Source organism: Macrosteles quadrilineatus, unplaced genomic scaffold (genome assembly GCF_028750875.1).
Source record: "Macrosteles quadrilineatus isolate MER2022 unplaced genomic scaffold, UCM_ALF_1.0 Scaffold_2__2_contigs__length_208266976, whole genome shotgun sequence".
Lineage (NCBI taxonomy): Eukaryota > Metazoa > Arthropoda > Insecta > Hemiptera > Cicadellidae > Macrosteles > Macrosteles quadrilineatus.
In genome coordinates, this window is record NW_026542595.1 from 104,425,501 (window position 1) to 104,438,292 (window position 12,792).

General features: G+C 36.1%; 1 protein-coding gene across 1 annotated transcript; it reads right to left on the bottom strand.

The window, feature by feature from the left end:
• Positions 1–4,823: 4,823 nt before the first annotated feature.
• LOC128984715 (uncharacterized) lies at positions 4,824–12,315 on the bottom strand. The gene is made up of 3 exons (XM_054404057.1): positions 12,281–12,315; positions 9,731–9,921; positions 4,824–8,737 (listed from the first exon to the last, which is right to left on the bottom strand). The coding sequence occupies exons 1-3, from the start codon at positions 12,313–12,315 to the stop codon at positions 4,824–4,826; spliced, it is 4,140 nt and encodes a 1,379-aa protein (XP_054260032.1).
• Between the last annotated feature and the right edge of the window lie 477 nt (positions 12,316–12,792).

Below are 12,792 nucleotides of genomic sequence, written 5' to 3' on the forward strand. Positions count from 1 at the left end.
TTAAATTGGATTTGTCATCTTTGAATTTCGAGTCAGAACAGACTAACAGGGACACAAATGTTATTATCTCTTTTATTGCTGACATTATTCCCGTGGCGAAGCATGGGCTGTTAACTAGTTGACATTAATTAATTAATATTTAAAGTTAGAAAGATTCAAATTTTAGTTGTTACCATTAAATATAACTTTAAAAACACACAAATTGCTATTTTGATCATTTCTCTACGCCAATTGGTTACCGAGATATTGAAAGTGCTAAAGACAGTACGTTGTGTAATGTTATTCTTATGGAGGAAAAAAAAGTTGTACGCCTCGCTTATTTGTGAACGTACACTGATGGAACTTGGTATATGGCTTCTTCTCGTTGTGGTCTATTGATATTTTCTCTAAAAACATTTTTTCCCCAAATGCTCCTGTAGCTGCAAACCTGCATACTCAGCCCCTATGTTATTCTCATGGAGAATAATTAAAGGCTACGTCTCCCTTAAATATGAATATAAATTAATAAAACTTTTTATGTTGTTTCACCTAGTTGAGTTCTATTAATATTTGCATTTAACTCATATTTTGTATTCCTTGTTGCGGCAAACCTTTGTACTCAGTTCCCATGTTTTTCTTATGGAGAATAATTCATATGCTATACAGTACACATAAAATATATATATTTCTTGTTTATGAATGCATTTTAAAGAAACTTGGTGGTGGTTTTATGTGCTAATATACAGGGTGTTTCACAGGAACCGTGACATACTTCAGGAAATGGTTCCTTGGATCAAAACTAAAATAAAAACTTCCTATATGTCCTAAAAATCACTCGTTTTCTATTTATACGTAAAAATAGGTTATTTTAGGTTTTCAGTGTATCTGTTTTTACCTCTATATTGAAAAATATACAAGATATTTTGATAAAACTTGCATTGATAGAGAGAAAATAAATTTTCAAAGAGATTTCATTACTATTTTGGGCAAACATGTTGGTTGTGGCTATTACAAATAAAATATTTTCAAACAAATCTTATTTTTCGTTTTTGACACCTCTTCATGTAGTAACCATTCAAGCTTTTGGCTTGCAACCTAACCAAAAGCTGTAGAATTTAATGGAGAACAAGGAAATGTGAATTTATCAATAGGTATCATTTATTGAAATAATTTTTGTCAAAATCTAAAATATTGTAAAATATAAAAAACTAATTAAACTAAGCAAAATAAACAATATTGCATATTTAGCTTATTTTTAAACGCATCTTAATAAAGGTTGGTATATGGGTTCTCCTAGTTGAGAAGTAAGTATTGCACAATGGCCAAAAAGTTTCTTCTTTTTCGTTTTATGATTGAAAACAAGCATACCCACTTTCCTAAGTTAACATTATGGGTAAAAAATAAAATACGATAGATCGCATATTTCCTGAACACATCTAATTAAAACTTGGTATGTCCCTTTTTTTAGTTGAGTATTACAAGATCGTGGCCTAAAATATCCGCAAGATCAATGCTAGAAAGGTTACAGTATGAATGGCTACTAAAATAAAAACATATTTTTTTATCTAGTTTTTTTATCAAGTACTGTATTGGTTTTCAAAAGATTTTTGTACCACAGTAAATATTTCTGCACAAATTAGTAATGGCATCTAATTAAAATTGAATATTCTATCTAATCACAAACACTTTTTTTGAAATATTATATCTATTTCAGGTTAAAACGTCCATAAGACAAACAAAAAGTTGGAAAAACTAAATTTTTCCTAAAGGATATGAGTAAGCAGGCTTTGTGAGACAGAAATGCAAAACTAGAGATTTTAGGCCATAATCATGTAGTACTCAACTAAAAGAAGGGATATACTAAGTTTTAATAAGATATGTTCAGAAATATGCGAGCTATTGTATTTTATTTTTTCTCCATAACATGGGAAAGTGGGTACCGGTATGCCTTTTTCTATCATTAAAAATGAAAAAGAAGGAAGTTTTAGGCCATTATGCAATACTTCTCAACTAGGAGAACCCATATACCAACTGTTATTAGGATGTGTTAAAAAATAAGCTAAGTATGCAATTTTATTTATTTAGTTTAATTTAATTAAGATTTGATATTTTAGATTTTGACAAAAATTATCCCAATAAATGGTACCTATGGATAAATTCACATTTCCTTGTTCTCCGTTCTACAACTTTTGGTAAAGTTGCAAGCCAAAAGCTTGAATGGTTACCACATGAAGAGCTGTCAAAAACAAAAAATAATTTGTATTCAAGATTTTTTCAAAAATATTTATTTATAAACTTATTTTATCAGTCAAAACCAACATGATTACACAAAATAGTAATGAAATCTCTTTGAAATTTAATATTCTATCAATCAATGCAAGTTTTATCAAAATATCTTGTCAATTTTCGATCTAGAGGGAAAAATGTTCTACAGATCGACTAAAAACCTAAAAAAAAACAATTTTTCCTTATAACTAAAAACGAGTGAGCTTAGGACATTATAGGATTGTATTATTAGGGTATTGTATTATAGGATATTTTTCAGTTTTGACCCCAGGAACTATTTCCTGAAGTTTGTCAGGCTTCCGGTGAAACACTCTGTATAATGAAATGAACTATCAGAGGCCTCCTGTGAAAAAAGCAAAAATTAGAGATTAAGTAAAGAACAAGCCTACATTGCGAACTTATTCTGTGTGTGCTATAGGTTTACATACTGTATTAGAAGTTCATGCAATAATTTATGATTAACCTGTTTTATGACTTTTTTATTAAATTAGTCTACTAGTAAGAAAGAAAAAAAATTCTTTTCCAGATTTTTAAAATCATTTTATAATTATTTCAATTTAACCAGTAGATTGGCAAATCCGCACACACCATCAATGGGGAACTTTCTGTATTTGTTTTTTATACCTAATAGAAGGTAAAAATGGAATAAAAATCTGGCTTGAATTATTTCCTAGTTTGATGATATTGTTAGCTTTATTTCTTGGACTATATTGAAGTAAACAAAACTCCGTAGTAAATGGCTTCTAATGCTATTCTTATGGAGAACATTTTTACGTTATATCAAATTTTGTTCTAAAATTTGGGGAATTTCACTATTTTTCCCGCCCTCACAGGATCGAGACCTTTAATTTAAGCCCTCTCCCGTCAATCTACGACTTCTTAGTCTCCCACAATTTTTACGCAAAGAATCGGCTTACGTAATTAATAATATAGACTAGTGGCTTGTAGCTTGTATGGACATAAGTCCCTAAAGCGCTCAAATGTAAAACAAATTATTGTAAGAATTGTATTATCTTTGTGTCAGAATAGCTATCCTTGTACACCATACCTTTTGTTTAAAAAAATTGTTTGTCTTTATTTGCTTTTGTTGACACTATTTTCAATAAATAATTTGAATCACTCTAGGTTTAGCCTAACTCTGATAAATGCAGCAAACTAATAATTGTTTGTGAATAAATACCGTACTGGTTTAGTAAGGTAGCTTTGGTGTTTGGTCTTTGTGGTTAATGGTGCTAAAAAGGCTTCACTTATTGAAATTTTGGAAATTGTCTTCGTGAAATATAAAAAGGCAAATAAAGGTGGGGGATAAGCTTAGTTCTTCGTCAAAACCACTAAAGCTTCCCGACCCAGTTATTATATCTAAGTTTATACTCCTTTTGTAAAGGTTTAACAATATCAGTGTAAACTAAAGGCATCCCATTAACCAAACTTAACCCTTGAGTTGTTTCTGATCAACTTAAAAAAACTACAATTTGTGTAAGTTTATGTGGTGGTATTCCTCAATATATAGGTGTGATTGACCATATTGACACATATTCTATCAAAATAGGCCTAATAATAGGCTGATTCCTATTCTGCGAATGGTTAGGGTTCCATTACACAGTTATCGAAACCAATTAATAGGCCTAACGAAATTACTTATCATCAGCATTGACTTGCATATTTTTGGTTGGTTTAAGAAACGTAAAGAAATGGAAACTATCTCTAGGTTCTACTGTTATATACGGATGCTCTCATTACTATATAGACTTGCTGAGGGCCACAGGACAGAGTGTGAGGTTGACATTGGAGAGGTATCTGAGAGGTCCCAAGTTTGAGCAGTTGCAGCAGGCCATCTGGGGGGTAAACTTCGATATGGTGGACTGTATAAAAAATGAGGGATGTGAGATATATTATGTTAAGATCAGTTTTAGAGACACACTGTGAGCACAAAATAATAAACTTTTAAATAGGAAGAAATGTGATTTGGTACCTTCCTTTTTACTGAAGTGATGTCTAGTAGACCGTTGACGCACTTGATGTTTGCTGGCCAGCTTTCGCGTACGCGACCGGTAGTTGCACCAAGAACAGTTTGAATACAGTTTTTAACTATTCAGTTCACTTTTTTGTTAGGTGTGTCACAAATAAATACATAAGATAAACATACGATAATATATAAGTTCAATTTATATGCCACAAATAGAGTAGGGGAATATTATAATACAAAACTAGGGAAAATGGCGAGAACATGATGCCGGGTTGAAGAGTACATGAGGAATGGGGGGAATTGCCAGACATCACGTGACAGGGCAAGGGTCAGAACAAAATATGAATGAAGTCTGGATTCACCTAGGTTGCGTAGATGCTTGAATACGGAACATGCCGCCCGCCTTGAACCATACATGGTTCAACAGATTCATAAATTGATTCATTGACTCATAAATGGGCACAAGTAATACAATGTAGATATATATACACAATAGATAATGATGACACACCTAATTATAAGATATGATAAATATGATAATTATAAATATAAATAAACATGAAATAGGACATTGAATAGAAATATTTTGTGATTAGGGGAGCGGGTACACCTTGGTAGCAGGGCGACAGAAGATTCCTCTCGAAGTCTTGATGGAGACAACTCGAACGATGCCATCTGCTCCAGGTGATGTCTTCACAATGCGACCAAGAGGCCAGAGAAGTGGTGGTGTTTTTGGGTCATGGATAATGACTAAATCGCCTACTTCAAGATTCTTGTTTAGCTTTATCCACTTTTTCCTTTGTTGAAGCTGGTGCAAATACTCTTGGTGCCACCTTCTCCAGAAGCGTTGATGTAGAGCCTGAACTGTTTGCCAATGCTTTAGTCGATTGTCAGGAATATCGGATACATTTACTTCAGGTACTGCAACAAGAGATGTCCCGATGAGAAAATGACCTGGGGTGAGTGCTGTGATGTCAGATGGATCTGCTGATAGAGCTGTTAGTGGACGAGAGTTCAATACTGCTTCCACCTGCGTGACAAGAGTTATCAGCTCCATTAGTGTTAGAATTTGATCTCCAATTACTCTCTTGAGATGGTACTTTGAGCTCTTTATGGCACTCTCCCAAAGGCCTCCTTGGTGAGGCGCGGCTGGTGGTTGGAAATGAAAATTAATTGAATGATCGAGGGCGAAGTTAGTGAGAGCATCTTGAGTATTCCTTTCATCAATGAAATTCTGGAAGGTCTTATTCAGTTGCTTGGAGGCACCGACATAGTTCGTTCCACAATCAGAGTATAGGTGAGCAAAAAGTCCACGACGAGAAACAAATCTTTTAAGAGCAGCAATGAATGAGTCCACTGAGAGATCAGTTACAACTTCCAAGTGCACCGCTTTTGTGGTAAAGCAAACAAATAGGCAGAGGTATGACTTAAGCTTTTGAGAATTCCTAGTGGTGTGTACTTTCACTTCAAAGTGACCGCTATAATCCATGCCAGTATGATAGAATGGTCTTACAGGCCGTAGTCGAGTTTCGGGTAAGTCTCCCATAAGTGGAGGTTGATTTGTAGGTTTCAACTTAAAACATCTTTGACATTTAAAGATTACAGATCTGATTACACTACGAGCAGATAATATCCATACTTCTTGAGTGAGGATCGATTGCAGCAACTGAGGGCCTGCGTGTAAATATTTGAGATGATAGTGCATGACCAACAGTTTTACAACATTATGAGATTTAGGTAACAGGATTGGGTATTTGGCATCTTGAGTAAGGTTTGAATGTTTCAACCTACCGCCTACTCTTACCAAACCGTTATCGTCAATGTAAGGTGATAACCGAGCCAGTCTTAAGCTGCACTGAGTGCCCTTTTTCAGAGCTGTGATGTCATCCTTGAAAGATGAAATTTGAATGAGTTTGAAGAGATTCATTTTAGCAGAAGAGATCTCTTTATAACTAAGTTGTCCAGCTAGTCGGGCGTTCCCACAAATATTATGGATGAATCGTAGAACATAAGCAGTGACATTTACAAGTTTTCTAAAGCATGAGAATTTTTCAAGTAAATCAAATCTGTAATTTTCTAACTTTTCAACGTTAACTAGGACATTCAAGGGATTTGGTTTGACTTCAAGAGTGTCTTGATCAGTGATTAAACTGAATTCGGGCTTTGGCCAAAGATCTGATAACAAGTATAACCATTCAGGTCCCTTCCACCACAATTGGTGGCTTAAGAGTTGAGATGGGGAGAGTCCTCGGGTTGCACAATCTGCTGGGTTGTCTAGGGACTTGACGTAATGCCATGATTCAGGAGAAATTAATTCTTGTAGTTCTGAGACACGGTTGGCCACATAAACTTTTAAGCGATAGGGGTGAGTGCGTATCCATGTAAGAACAATGGTAGAGTCACACCATGCATACATCGAGTCAATCTTAATGTGGGACGAAAGAAGATTTGAACAGTATTGCAGGAGCTTTCCAAGTAGGTGAGCACCGCACAGTTCGAGACGAGGCAGAGATACTCTTTTTAGTGGGGCGACTTTAGATTTGGCCATTATCAGATTAATTTTAACATCATTCGATAAGTTGATCACACGGAGGTAGACTACTGCAGCATATCCTTTCTCCGAAGCATCGCTGAAACCATGAAGTTCTGCAAGCTTATGAGTTGAGGTAAAGATGTAACGTGGGATCCTCAGGTTTTGGATCACGGGTAGTTCTTCTAAAAAGGAAATCCATTTTGTTCTTATCTCATCTTGAATTGGATCATCCCATTTTAGACCTGTGGTCCAAAGATATTGAATGAGTGTTTTAGCCCAAAATATTGCAGGTGTGAGAAATCCTGGGAGATCATAGAGTTTAGCGATTGTTGAGAGAATCATTCTCTTGGTTAGCAAGTGGCCTACTTCAACATTCTTTACTTTGTATGAGAGCATGTCTGTCTCTGGGGTCCATCTTAAACCCAATACACTGTAGAAGGCCTCACTACCATCAGTCAACTCCACTGGTGATTCTTTGTGTTCGACTGGAATCTGATCCAAGAGTTGGGGTGCATTACTGATCCACTTACGGAGTTCAAAACCGCCTTTAGACAGCAATGTTTTCAGTTCATTTTGAGCTGACATAGCTTTATCAAGATCTTCAGCTCCAGCTATAATATCATCATAGAAGATAGACTTGGTCAAGATATCAGAAGCTTGTGGGTATGGTTGACCTTCGTCCAAAACTAGCTGGTGCAAGGTTTTGATTGCAATAAAAGGGGAACAATTAAGCCCATATGTAACTGTATTGAGTTTGTACGTTTGGAGTGGATCATCTGGACTAGCACGCCAGTATATCATTTGATAACTTTTGTCCTTATCAGAAACCAAGATCTGACGATACATTTGACGTATGTCACAGGTGAATACAATTTTATGACATCTAAAATACAATAAAACATCACTGATATCATTTTGAAGTTTGGGACCAGGCATGAGAATGTCGTTCAATGATATGCCATTAGTAGTTTTAGCGCTGCCGTCAAAAACAACACGTATTTTTGAATTCGGGGGATTCTCCTTGAAGACACCGTGGTGAGGCAAATAATAGTATTCAGAGGTGGGAGGTTCTTTACAAATAGTCATATGACCTGATTCAATGTAGTCATCCATAAATTCAGAATAGAGCCTTTGTAACTCGGGTTGATTAGAGAATTTCCTTTCCATCGAGCTAAGTCTCAATTGTGCTTTGGTACAAGATTCACCAAGAGGGGAATGATTTGGTTTCTTGGGCAGCTCGATTATGTAACGACCTGAGTCATCACGTCTATGGGTGTTTTCAAAATGTTGTAAACAGAGGGTATCTTCCTCAGTCTGAGCCTTGATCCGTATTGGGGGTTCTTCTAGCGTCCAGAATTTTTGAAGTGAATTATGAAGGTCCAAATCATGAGTTGTCAAGAGTGAGATGGGAAATGTGTTTGATGAGTTTCCTGCTACAGAGGCTACAGGAGCGAGGACCATCACAACAAAACCAAAAATGGTTCCAAGAGCTTGAGGTAAATCTTGTCCTAATCTATGCTGTTCGCCTGTGAGGGTTAGGGCAAATAAGTCTGCACCGATAAGTAAATCTATCTCTCCAGGCTGATCGAAACAGGGATCGGCTAGGATAAAATGTTTCAAAGATTCCTTAACCTGGTGTGAATCTGGTATCTGAGGCAGGGGTGATGCGATACTACTCAAAACCATACAAGGATGGTTTTTAGCCAAAGGATTTCCATTGATCGCAGACATGTTGACATGTACGATACCTCTAGAATTAATAACTGCACCAGAGATTCCTTTTATTTCATCATGGAGTCGAGTACGTGGGGCGTTGATGAGTTGAATAGCTTTCTCTGATATAAGGGTAAGTTGGGCAGCGGAGTCGAGCACAGCACGGAGTACAGTATGTTGACCATGTTGTGAAGAGACATGAACTAAACATGTACCAAGAAGGATTGTGGTTTTAGTTGGATTGAGTTGACTAGACAATCCTACAAAAGCGTTAACGTTTGTAGAAGCAGTAGGATTAATAGTTGTTGTATTCTTTGAAGATGAATTAGGTGTGTAGGTCTTATTTTGAGGAGACAGCTTAGTTTGATAGCTTGACTGTGACTGAAGTGAACTACGTGTGGGCTCATGCAATAGAGTATGGTGATGTTTGGAGCAAATCTGACACACTTTACTTGAGGGGCAGTTGAGTGTGTTATGAAGATAACCGAGGCAGTTTGTACAAATCCTATTCTTGCGAATAAACTCAGATCTTTCACTCACACTTCTAGCTAGGAAAGCTTGACACTTGTATATGTTGTGATCTGCAGCTTGACAAAATCTACAAGAGTTGGTTGTGGCGACAAGAGCAGTTTTTGTATGGTTGGTGAAATGTGGCTTACTTTCACGCGTAAACTTATTAGGCCTAGTTATGTTTGTAGGACACTTTAGGCCAGTGGAATACTTTGAGGTAGATGGTGAACTGAGACAAATACTAGCACCTTCTAAACGTTTGAATTCCATTTCAAGAAAGGTCATTAAATCATTAACAAGAGGGATCTCGTTGTTTAAGGCGCGAGAGTCTTCAAAAGATTTTCTAATATCAGCTGGGATCTTCTTTAAAAGTGTTAAGACTAACAGGGTGTTTTCAGTTGTAATGTCATGATTTAAGTTTTTCAAGGCTTGAGTATTTTCCTTATATACAGTGAGAAATGATTGTAAGCTCTTAAGCGAACCACTAGTAATGGGCGACAAATCCAGAATTTTTGTAACAAGCTGAGTGACAATACGTCTCTTGTTTTCATAGCGATCCTTGAGAAGTCGAAGGGCTACCACATAGTTTTCAGGAGTAATATTAAGACTCTTAACCAAGTCTAAGGGCTCACCACTCAGGGCACTAAGCAAATACTGAAACTTATTCACTGGGGAGACAGAATTATTCGCATTGACAGAGGCTTCAAAAATATTATAGAAACTAACCCACTCTTCATAGTTACCACTAAATTTAGGCAACTCAAATTTAGGCAGGCGCAGAGAAGCTGGAGGTGGAGTAGGTGTTACAACAGGTTCAACTGGCAAAAGAACTTTAATGTCACTTATAAGGGCTACATACAAGTCAGAAAGTTCATCATGCATTGAAAATGATTCCTCCTCATCACAATCAGAAGCAGGGTCATCAGTCACAACTCTATTAAATAAAGTTTTAAAGTCAGTAAATAGATCTCTGACCTCCTCATTATAATTGTGTAAACGCTGTATATTAGCAGGAGTCAATTCTTGACCTTCAGTTCGAGGAAGTTGGTTTGACAAATATTTATTTATTTTCTGAAACCTGTTTTTAACAAGTTTTGCTTTTCTTTGTAGGGTAGTGAATCTCATCATGAACAAACAAATTAAATAACACACAACAAGAATAGATGAGTTTTCATAAAATAGCCCAATATCTTAAATTAATAATGATCTCATAAATCTAGGCCTACTGAAGTGCATAAATCAATTTGCAATTCAACTTCAATAGTAAAGTGAAGTCAATTATCAATTTGTTATTATCACCAATAATCTCTGTTGACAATAATATTTACAATAATGAATAAAGAGAGTATAGCAATAACAATAATTACCAGTTTTCTCCAGTTCAGGACCCTTATCAATTAGTATTTGATTAAATAAATAATGTCTTCATTTTTTAACAACATAAACAAACTTGCAGGTTATGTTGATATGTTTCAATTCAATATCGGGTTATATTTAAACAAACAGCTGATGTAGATGAACAGAGTTTTGATGAGTTGAGTTTTCAGTTTAATAGCAGACAGGTGATTGGTTCGTCCGCACAATTTTTATTTCAGCTGCAGTTACTTTAATAAGAACAAAATGAGAGCATTCTATTGGCTGAGGGAACACCATTATCGCAATAAAACGGGTTGAAGCCATCAGCCTCGGTGGTCTAGTGGATAGCGTGCCGAGCTTCGAAACTTATGGTACCAGGTTCGAAACCCATCGTAGGCACAAACTTTTTGTCTAAGATTTTTGCATTATCAGCAAGTTTGGTTAGTTTTGTTAGGTTATAACAGTTAAATTTTATAATTAAAACCTTATAAAATAGAATTTGAGCTATTTATAGTTTTATTTTATGAACAGAACTATTGTTTCGATTAGTAAACCTTCATTAAATTTTTTCATTATCAGCAAGTTTGGTTAGTTTGGTTAGGTTATGACAGTTTTATTTTATAATTAAAAAATATAAAATTTAATTTGAGGCATTTATAGTTTTATTTTACGAACAGAACTATTTCTTCTATTAGTACACCTTCATTCAATTTTGTCATTATCAGCAAGTTTGGTTAGTTAGGTTAGGTTATGATAGTTTAATTAATAAATTAATTATATATTTTTTTTAGTTTTAGGCCTACAATAATTTTTTTTTAATTTCTAATTTTTAAACTCTCATTTTGTCCGTATTAAAAAACTGCAGCTGAAATAAAAATCGTGCGGTTCGTCCTCAGTTCCACCGTTTCACTAATCTTGTAGGTTATTGGTTGCCATGTAGCGCAGAGCGATCTTTTGGCGAAGTTGAGAACTACCAACTACCAAGGTGTATCGCAAAGGACAGAACGTTGTTGCAAAATGGCGGACAATGGGATAGAATATTTCAGGGAAATAACTACTAACTTTGCAGTTTTATTTATACACCAAAATAATAAGGCTGAATTGATTGTGAGACCTTATTATTTAAAAGGATTTTATGGATGAGATGTGAATAAATATTCAATCCTGAAAAATGTTCTAAGCTTGATTTATTTTAAGACAAACTAGGTAGGCCTAACTTGACGTGATTTAGGTGGCAGTGACAAAATTGAACATGAAAATAATTGTCTGGTATGAAACAGGAATGGACATTAAAATTGTTCGTAATAATGTTTCACAAGACAAAAATACCAGTTAGGGATGTGACACTGATCATAAACATTCATTTAAGAAATAAATTATTGTAGGCTACTGTATCAATTATATTTTAATTGGCAAATGTAGTCCGGGTCGACAGGACCAGCGAATGGGGGGTAAACTTCGATATGGTGGACTGTATAAAAAATGAGGGATGTGAGATATATTATGTTAAGATCAGTTTTAGAGACACACTGTGAGCACAAAATAATAAACTTTTAAATAGGAAGAAATGTGATTTGGTACCTTCCTTTCTACTGAAGTGATGTCTAGTAGACCGTTGACGCACTTGATGTTTGCTGGCCAGCTTTCGCGTACGCGACCGGTAGTTGCACCAAGAACAGTTTGAATACAGTTTTTAACTATTCAGTTCACTTTTTTGTTAGGTGTGTCACAAATAAATACATAAGATAAACATACGATAATATATAAGTTCAATTTATATGCCACAAATAGAGTAGGGGAATATTATAATACAAAACTAGGGAAAATGGCGAGAACATGATGCCGGGTTGAAGAGTACATGAGGAATGGGGGGAATTGCCAGACATCACGTGACAGGGCAAGGGTCAGAACAAAATATGAATGAAGTCTGGATTCACCTAGGTTGCGTAGATGCTTGAATACGGAACACCATCACTAATCAGCAGCTGAAGCCACCCACTCCTAATTCACCCTCTGCCATGTCGCTACCCAAGTACCAGCTTAGTATGGATGGAGAATCAGCAGAAGTGGAGGTAGAGCCAGAAGCTGAGTCACAGACCACCATAGACTCAGCCGTGTTCCGTGTTGGCTGAGGCAGCAAATCAGGAGATCAATGTAGAAGACATAGAGCTGATGATAGATGAGGATTATGATGGTCCTCTCAAGCCAACAGTGGAAGCTGCCATCAAAGCCAAGTGGAACAAGATCTTAGGACCTGACGTTGATATAGTGGTAGGACAGCTGTGCAAGTTTAGTGAAGGAGGAGGTCTGGGGATTAGCCTAGAGGGTACTGTAGATGTGGAGGACGGCCAGGATGTGAGACATCATCACTACATCAGGTCCATCCTACCTGAGGGACCCGTTGGACAGAACGGCCAACTGAAGAGTGGGGATGAACTGCTAGAGGTCA